The following is a 9,631-nucleotide window of genomic DNA, read 5'->3' on the forward strand; positions in this document are numbered from 1 at the left end:
CACCGACGGCCCTTGGATGAGACGTGTCCTGTCCCCCCACAAACCCCGCCGGCTCCGGGGACAGGCGGACACCCCCAGCGCGGCTGGGGCGGCTCCTCCTTTGGGTTTGGGCCGGGGATCCAGCCAAAGGAGCAGCTTTTTGGGAATGGGGGTGACTAATGGCGCGGGAGAGTAAAGGCCTTGCCCTTCAGCTTAAGCTGCGCTGGAGCCTAAGGCCAGGTACCGGTGGGGCGAGGCTAAGGGCGATCTCTGGCCTCCCCTAGCAGCCACCGCACGACGGGGCGATATTCGGGTGGCTTAATCAGAGGGAGGAAGAATCCAAACCTATCAGTGTAAGGCTGAGCTGAGGTAGATTATTGCTGCCGGCTTGACGCCTTCTAGCTGCAGCTTCGAGACGCGAAAATGAAAAGAAAGGAAAAAAGTATGTCCCAAACTTTCACGCCTCTGAATCCTTTCAGGTATTAAATTCCGTCAAAAACGACGCTGCTATCAGAGAGGAACAGAAATACTGCCCTTAAAAACAATGTACTGACACCAAAGATCTTCCCACCCAGGACTGGGGGGGACTGGAAAGCCAGTTTGTCCTTCTAAAGGCCTCTCCGCTGCCTCTCTGCCGGCGGGGAGAGTAAAAGCAGCCCAAGCTCTAGCGAGAGACCCGGTGAGGGTGTGCCGGCCACTGGGGAACCTTTATCCCCTCCCGGGTAATATTTTTCCCTTCAAAAAGCCGCGTGGGGGAGGGGAAGAGCTAGGTCCATCGCACCACCCACGCGGAACACGGCAGCCCCATTGTGCGCCTGCCCCCAGGCAACTCCCGTCCATTCCAGTTTCGTACGACGGGAATTTATTTTCTATTAGCTCCCCACTCGCGTTGGCGGCGGGCCAGCTGCATCGCCGGAGCTGCCCGTGGGGAGGGCCCCGGCGCTGCCCCGGGCCCTGCGTGTCCTTGGGCGCGGTGGGACGCGCTCCCCACGGGCACACTGCGCTCACATCCGCGGCTCCTCCTCAGGGGAACCTCAGGTGTGCGAGCGTGGTCACACACCAGTTTGTCCTTTAAAATTACCCCTTGGTGGCTCGGTCTAAAATCCACACCCTATGGCGGTTCTCCCAAATCCACAGGTAACCTCGTGAGGCGTGGGGGGGAAGGGAGGAGGGGAGGGGGGGGCAAGAGTCCATGCGCTTTCTGTGTCTCTACGCAGACCTAGCTCGGACTTCACTAAAAAAAAGGAGGAAGGAAGAGGGGGAGAGGATTCGGACAGCACAAAGGTAGATGGGAAGACCGTACTAGTTTGGAAATGGTCAAGAAATTCCAGGCACGTTTCTCTCTAAATCCCTGGTAATATTCAAAATTGTATTTTCAAGTAAAAACAAGTTTAAAATTCACCTCTTGCTAATTCACGGCTGAAAAATCTGCCCAGGGCAAAGCAAAACTTTAAGGAAAAAGAAAAAAAGAAGAAGGGAAAAGGAAAGAAAGAAAGATGCTGAAATACTGTTAGTCATGCAAATAAAGGCTTCTTTCAGCACATTACAATATACTCCGGATTCGAGGGGAGGAGCTGCAACCCGTTAAGGGCGAGGAGTTTTTGTTTTTGTTTTCATTTAAAGCTACAAAACAAATCCCGAAATGTCTTAACCGCTCTCTGGAGACACCCATCCTTGCAGGCAGGCGGTCGGGGAAAGCTTTTTAGCTCGCAGTGCACAAAAACCATGACCGGGCCGAGGGGAAACGATGGAGCCCGCCGTGGCGGAGGGGACACGGAGGGGGACACGGCCGTGCCCGGCGCCGCCGCCGCTGTGGCAGCACTGTGTCCCCGCAGCCTCCTGGCAGGGTGGCTCCGTCCCTGTGAGATCCCTGCGGCTGTCCCGCCGAGCCGAGCCGGGCAAGGCAGGGCCGGAGCGGCGCAGGGGCCGCGCAGCGCCGCGGGACAGAGTGGGGCCAGCAGCCCACGGGGAAGGAGGGATTTTCCGTGGCGGACAGAAACACCGACATCGCTGGGTAGATAAGAAAATGGAATACTGTATTTGATTTAGAAAGTTTGTACATATAGATAAACACGCAGTTAAGGAAACAATAGTTTAAGCGTCCTACGTGGAGTTTAAGAAGAGACCCCCCAAAGCTGCTATGAAATACTCAAAATAGCTTTTGCATAAGATAACTACAGTTGCACCCTAAGCTTTTTTTTTATTCTTTTTCTTTTTTTTTTTTTTCTATCGCTGAGGTCCCTTTTGGAAACCCAGCACGTCAGATTTTGACGGCTAAGTTTGTGCAAGGAACACCGAGTCAAGGAAAATAAAAAGGAGAGCGAGAGAAAGGGTTGGAGGGAGATAGAGAGAGGGGAGGAAGAAAGAGGAGAGCAAATATCATATACAAGCATTTCTACACATATATTACAAACTGGGAAAATGACCGCATCATTAAGATATACATAATTCATATAAAATTTTGAAATAAAAATAAAAATCTGTTACAGTCATAACTATTCTTTTTCCACATTTATAACCAGTACCCACACAGGCAGTGACAGAAGTGTAGAAAAAAAGGTGCTTACGAATAAAATGATTGTCTGCTGAACAAAAAAACAGAAAATTGCATCTTGGCTGGACCATCACTCAGACTAAAAAAAAAAAAAAAAAAAAAAGACAGAGAAAGAGAGAGGAAGAGAGAAAGAGAAATAGGACCAACAAAAAGGCGATAAACATTTGTTATTTCCCTCTTCAAGGAGTTCCTTTTAATTTTTTTTTTATTTTTGATTTTTGTACAAATTCGATCGGAGTTTGCATTTGTTTGTCTGGTTTCTGTTTGTTTTCCTTTACTATAGAGAATATTTTTTCCCAGATACAAATTTAATCATCATCATCATGCAAGTGGGTGAAATGCGTCCATGGAAAAGCGCAAAGGAGAAATCGTGCTTGTCCTAAAAAGAATACAATTGTCACTTTTGCTTTGTTTTTTTTTTTTCCTTTCTTTTTATATATATAATAATTATTATTTCCCGCCCTCCCCCCCACCCTTCCCGCTGCAGCACCAGCGTTTGTGACTGTTGAAGTTTTAGCTCCATCTCTTGGTGGTGATGTTGGCTGACGGTGGTGGTGGTGGTGGTGGATTCTCTGATCCCTGTCTGTTTGTTTGCTATTATGTTTGGGTCGGGTTTGGCCTTTTCTTTCCTCCCGGCTGTGTGTGTGCGTGCATGCGTGTGTGTGTCCTGATTCTAGGTTGCCTCGGTTTGTTTTGCTCGGGACGGGGAGAGGGTGCTTGGCTGTTTGGATTTGGATTTTTTTTGTTTGTTTGTTTGTTTGTTTTCCGATATCATACATCACATTCCGAGTCGCTGGAGGTTACCGAGAGGATGGAGGTGCCCGTCTCGGCTCTTTCTGTCAAACTGGAGACGCTGGTGGTCGGGCTGGCCGCCGTGGACGGAGACTCGGCCGAGCTGTGTGTCGGGCAGCCGGGCTCTGCCAGCGACCGCATGCCGCTCTGTCCTATCGCCTGGTGCTGGAGCCTGCATCGCGCCGGGAGACAAAACAACAGCACAGCCCCGCTCAGACCCCGGGCGCGGCCGAGGGCACGGCCCGCAGCGGGAGCGGCGCTGGGCCCGGGGCGCGGCCCGGGCTCTCCCTCCCGCAGCCCCCGCGCAGCCCCGGGCGGCGGCAGGGCCGGGCCGGGCCGGGCCGCGCTGTCCCCGCTGCCGGGCAGGCCAGGCCGCCGCGGGGGGACGCGCCCGGAGCACACCCGGGCACGGGGAGCGCGGTCTGACCCGGGACGGGAGCGCGGGGACATCGCTGCCCCGTGCCCGCCTTGGAAAACACGAGCAGCGCCTTCGCTTTCCGCGCATAAAGTGCCATTCATTGGTGCCCGAGCGCGGCGGGCCTAGGAGACAGCGTGCGGGGGTGCCGCACTCGGACACTCGGAGCAAACAGCTCCGAGGAGCCGTCCTCAGCGAGCAGGAATCGCACTGGAACCCCGCTTCGTGCTCTAGCCAACACCTGCCTAAATATTCCCCAGTGCACGGACACTGTGAGTCTGCGGTAGGGAAGGAGGGAGGTCCTGTCCCAGGGACGCAGCGCAATGAATAAAATAAAAGAAGGAGAATGTGGAACACAGCGCTTCTCTCCCCTCGAAATATAAGTCCTTTTTCCACTGAAAGCCATAATCAGCTTTAAAGTGCTTTTTCTTTCATTTCTTTCATTGTTAACACTTAAGGGAATATTACATATGAATTTTTTTTAAGAGTCAATAAATATTTTTTAGATACGCTAGCATATTGCAAATATTCCTCTGGGCCCGTTTATTCCACTCGAAACCCAAAGAAAGCCTAATTCAGAGATAAGAGCTGAAAGTCCTGGACTGAGCAACTAGCCTCAACCTCTAGTCCCCAGGATTGCCTGTGTGAATCAAAACACACTCTTCGCTCAAATGTTTCTCACCGGCATATTTTTTTTATTTAACTTCCTGCAAAGAACAGAAAAAATGTAGCCGGTTTATTCTACATTTCTCATTATTTTAAGCTGTCTAATTTCAGGGTCCTTGATTTTTCTCCCATTTACAAATCCTGGTGCATTCATCTGCTGTCAACAGCGTTGAGTCAACAAAAGCATCCGTAGGCAACTTCTGTTTATTTACAGTCCTAAGCTGATCTGTTTTCCATTTAATGGAAATTAAATAGCGAGGCACTTTTAGGTTGCATTTCTCCTACAGAATCTTTAATCAGTAGCACCACTGCTGTAATTAGGAGGAATTTAAGAGACAGCATTTATAAGAAGAAGTTTTTGTTTACACGTTTACAGTGGTAGCGAAACTTAAATTAAAAAAAAACAATGTGTCAAACTAAATTAAGGGTCCATTTTCATTTGCAAAATAACTTTTACGACAGTAATGAGAAAGAAAGAAAAAAAGCAAAAGAAAGGAAGAAGGGTGCCTCGCTTTTATCATGGCAAAGCGGAAAAGAAAAAAAAAAAAGAAAAAAGACACCGAGAGACACGCAAATAAATGCAAGTGTAAATGCACAGGAAACACACTACCAGGAGGCCAGGTCGCCATGTGGTGTAAACACAGAAATGGAGACGCAGGGGGAAAAAAGATTCCCGGTCTCTGAAATGTTGTTTTGTTTTTGATTTTGGTGTGGGGTTTTGGTTTGTTTTTTTTATTTTTTTTTCTCCGTGAGCTAAAGAGCTCTGGGGTATGCCTGTGCTGGTCCCGCTGCGCATGCAGAGCAGCACGAACAATTGGAGCGGAGCCGCCGGCTCCGCCGAAACCCGCTCTGAACCGCGCAGCCTGCCTCGGCCTTTCGGCCGGGGAGCCGCGCCTGAGTGCGGCCAGGCACAAATCCCGGCCAGCCCGAAGCCGAAGTGAAGCCCACCGACCGGAGCCGCGGTTTCCCGTCCCCCGCGCCAGCCGCCGGAGCAGGGAGGGAGGCCGGGAGAGCCGCTGCAGCCGCGCTGCTCCGCGCATATCGGCACTCAGGCGCGCCCGCGGAGCTGCCCACGCCCGCCGGGAGCCCCAGCCCGGCCCGCACCCCCAGAGCCCGTAGGGAGCCGGGGCAGGGGGCTGGAGGCACGTCAGGCAACTTTGAGCCGTGCCTGTTCCCTTCGCATCCCCGCGGCTGCCGGGAGAAGACCTACCCGCCAGGCGGGGGGACCGATTCCTCCCCGCTGGAGAGGAGGAGGAGGAGGGAAGGAGAGGCAGAGGCGCGCTGTCGGCCCGGCGGCTGCCGAGCAGCAGAGCGCGGCCGCCCGCCCGCCCGGCCCCGCCGCCCACCTCGCCACCCGGCCGGAGAGCGGCACGGCAGCCCCACTGACCTGTTCTTAGCCGCCGCCGCTCTGTCTCTTTGCCTTCGGTTTTTGAACCAGTTGCCTACTTGCGTGGGGGTGAGCCCCGTGGCCTGAGCCAGTTCCCTTTTCTTGCTGGGGTTGGGGTAAGGGTCCTGCAGGTACCACTCCCTCAGGAGGCTGCGAGTCCTCTCCTTGAAGCAGTGCGTCTTCTGCTCGCCATCCCAAATGGTCCTGGGCAGCGGAAACTTCTTCCTCACCCTGTATTTATCAACCGGCCCCAGCGGGCGACCCCTTAGCTTCTCGGCCTCCTGGTAGTGCGCTTCGAGCCACATGGCCTGCAACTTGCCGTGGGACTCCTTGGTGAATTTGTGGTTCTCCAGGATGTGGTAGAGGTCTCGGAAGTTGCCCGTGTGGAAGGCCACCACCGCCCGGGCGCGGAGGATGGACTCGTGCTTGTTGATGGCCTCGCATGCCCCCGGCGCCACCGGCAGCGACCAGAGGAACCTCCCCAGCCTTTCTATGTCTCCAGTCTCCTCCAGCGTCTCGCAGACGCTGGCCACTTGCTCCGGGGAGAAGTTGAGTGTGGGCAGCTGAAACATTGACAACTCTTCGTGGGGTGCCCGGGAGCTGCCGCCTCCACCGCCGCCGGCACCGGGGCTGCAGCCCGAGCCGCTGCCGCTGCCGCCGCCGCCGCCGCCGCTGGCGAGAAGGAGGGAGCGGTGGTGCGGATCGGCGGCGAAGTTTGGCAAGAAGAAATGGGTGGGATAAAGCTCTAGCGGGGACCTGAACACCATGGGATGACCGGGGAGAGGGGGAGATAAATCAAGGAGAAAAGAAAGAAAGGGAGGAAGAAGGGAGGAAAGGGCACACGCACCGCGCACGCATCCACACCCGCACACGCACACACAGCCACATAGAGGCACGGGGGCACACACACTCACACGCACACGCGGGCACACGCACACGCGCGCTCACACGCACCCCACACGCACACGCACTCACACACACCCGGCCCCGCGCCGCCGCCGAGTCAGGATTCAGTGATTCAACAGCGATCGCCCTAATGACAACAGCCTCATAATATCTCCCCTAAATCCACAGTGAGTGCAGCGCTGAAACATTTTGTTTCGCTTTTCTATTGGTCTTCTGAGTGTCGTTGTGGCGTTGCCATGGCAGCCGCTGCCAATCACTGTCAGCCCTGCCAATCATTACGGAGTACGTAAGGGAGGTTTTTACCACTTCGCCCAAATGCACGGGGGGGAGGGAAGCCGGGCGGTTGGTGGAAAAGCCTGGTTTGTTGTTTGGATTTTTTTTTTTCCTCCTTAATCTTTGCAACTCCTAATCTCAGCACTTCCCCTTCTCCCTGTCTCTCCCCCCTCCTTCTCCACACCCCTCCTAAATAAGGGATCAAATAATGCGAAAAGCAGTGTGCACATATTTGTTGAATGGGATGAGCAATTAGAGGGTGGAATATTATTGTGATCTTAACGAGCCTCGTTAAAGCTAAAGGAGATATGGGGGAAAAGTAAATGGGCCAGGCTGGGATACGCGTTCGGATAAAGGGCTCCTAACTGAGACAATTTACACATGATTTGCACGTAGTTTCACTTCATTCTGCCTATCTGAGCACTAATAGTGCCGGGGAAGAAAAGAAAGATGAGATCATTAGACCCATCCTCGGGCCGGTGACCCTCCCAGAAGCAGGCACATACAGTACAGGCTGGGTTTAGCCCTGCTTCACCCAGGAGTCTCTCCTCCCCGCTCCCGCTCCCTGCCCCTCTCCGCGGAAGGAGGGATCCGCTGTGCGCGGAGTTCCGCGCCCGCTCCGCCGGGAGCCGCGCGGGGCGCCCAGCCCGGCTCCGCTCCGGCCGCCCGGCTCCACCGCCGACCCCAGCTCGCTGCCTCCCTCGTCCCACTCCTAGCCTCCCCGCCCTCCCGCTCCTTCTCGTCTTCCCTTCCCCTCTCCTTTCTCTTCCTTCTCCCCACTTTGTTTTTCTTGTGTTCTGGCTTTCCTCCTCCCACTCGCCTCACCTCCCCTCGCCCCTTCCTTTCTCCGGAGCCCAGCGACCTTGCGAGGTTGTTCCTCACCCCCAAATCCGCCGGGGCTTTACACCGTACCTCTCCTTTTCCCAGCTAACTCTGCCCCCCAACCTGCAAGGCTCTCATACTGGGAAGAGGAAGGGGATGCGAGCCAAAGTGGTTTTGAGCTTTTTTAAAAAAATATTCTTTTTTTTTTTTTTTTTTCATTATGAAATTGGGAGCAGGGAAAATATCCGTAGTGGTGGTTTGAGTTCATCCCTCAGTAAAACACAGCTGGGTCGTCAGACCTTGCTACCATGCAACTATATTTATTATTAGGTATGTTGCTTTTAAGAAGATTTAATCAGCATCTTGAGCTGGTAACTCTTTTGTTTGGTTTCTGTAGCTATGGAAGTGTGATTTACAGAGATTTGTACGGGTCATGGACATCTTTCCAGACTTACTGTGTATATTTAGACAGGACTTTGCTTGGTGTTAAAAAGTGTATATTTTGAATAGGTTCACACACAGTAGCAAACAATACCGACATTGTAAAGGCATGTACAACGAGTATTGAAACGCAGCATCCAGACTTCAACTAATCTGCCCTCAATAAAGCTGAAATAATTATCCTAAGCCGCCTTTCTAGAAGAAAAATCATTCAGGAATTCAAAACTTTTTTAAAGATCTTTTCTGCATTCCGATGGAGATCGAGGGGTGAGGCTTGGAGCCCAAACTACTTTCAGACATCAATGGAGGGAAGGAGGGGGGGAAGTGAGATATTACAATTAAAATGTGAAAACATAGCGTGACTTGCCCTATCCGAAGGATAATAATAATACTGCTATGGGTGGTAGAAGTTCTTTAGCTGCGCTCCAAACTGGTTGTGATCCTTTCACAGCGCACTCCTCGTGAAATAATTCTAAGTGGCAGATGAATAGGTCCAGTTGGAAGAGCTGCTGGACTGGAAGAAGCTCGCTGTATGACACATTCATCTGATTTCCACTAAACTGTCATCGGTGTGCTACGTGGCTTCATAGTCCTAATGGAAATAATTCGCCCTCTTAATTTTTAGTGATCTGCTTAAGCACTTCTGTTAACAGACTTGGGGAAAACTTCTTTTCACCCTCCCACCTTCCCTGGCTCGTATTTCCAGTCGTACAGCTAAGGAGGGAAAGAGACTTCTCAGCCCCTCTACAAATCGACTTGGAGGTATTAATTGGACAACAATATGTTTAGCCAAAGATTTTAATACACACACACACACAAAATCTTTTTCTTTGTAATCCTTTCCTTTTATGTAAAGGATTATAGAGGGGAGAGTGGGGGGAATTCCTGCGGGAGTTTCTTAATATTTGATTCCATTTTTCTTCGAGCTGCAAATTAAACTACTTTAAAATGTATTTCCAGAATAACATGCAAACCGTCTCTGTTGTTTTGGGTTGGGGTTTTTTTTAAATCTCAAGGACTATCATATACTGGTCGTTCGGCTTATGTTGCAACCCCTCTATTAGTATTCCTGATGAATCTCTGAAAGCTTCTACATATATTCTTTCTTTCTCTTTTCCTTCTGCTCCCCCCCCCCTTTTTTTTTACTTTTCTCCCCACCAGATATACAAAACATGTAACAACTGCATTTCTGGCGAAAATCTTTCTTCCACAATATTCTTCCTTGGGGTATTTTAATGCGTGTATTCTGTGTGCGTGTTTGCAACCAAACAAACCCACAACCCTGCCCGTCAGCTAGCACCAAGGTCTTGCTGAAGCCCAGTCTCCTCTCTGTGCCGCCAGGTCCAGCACGGGAGCTCTGCTGGCCAGAGGCTCTTGCGAGGACGGAGCCGGCATC

General features: G+C 52.0%; 1 protein-coding gene across 2 annotated transcripts; it reads right to left on the bottom strand.

The window, feature by feature from the left end:
- Positions 1–1,994: 1,994 nt before the first annotated feature.
- Positions 1,995–6,913, bottom strand: SIX3 (SIX homeobox 3). 2 transcript variants are annotated; one of them, XM_064708960.1, is made up of 3 exons: positions 5,794–6,913; positions 3,338–3,497; positions 1,995–2,912 (listed from the first exon to the last, which is right to left on the bottom strand). In XM_064708960.1, exons 1-3 carry the CDS (start codon positions 6,558–6,560, stop codon positions 2,811–2,813), a joined length of 1,029 nt encoding a protein of 342 aa, XP_064565030.1. In that variant the 5' UTR covers positions 6,561–6,913; the 3' UTR covers positions 1,995–2,810. The 2 variants fall into 2 exon arrangements, with proteins under 2 accessions (XP_064565030.1, XP_064565029.1); XM_064708959.1 differs by having other exon boundaries at positions 1,995–3,497; positions 5,794–6,905.
- Positions 6,914–9,631: the final 2,718 nt, after the last annotated feature.

The sequence above is a fragment of the Zonotrichia leucophrys genome, chromosome 3, assembly GCF_028769735.1.
Source record: "Zonotrichia leucophrys gambelii isolate GWCS_2022_RI chromosome 3, RI_Zleu_2.0, whole genome shotgun sequence".
In the NCBI taxonomy this organism is placed as follows: domain Eukaryota; kingdom Metazoa; phylum Chordata; class Aves; order Passeriformes; family Passerellidae; genus Zonotrichia; species Zonotrichia leucophrys.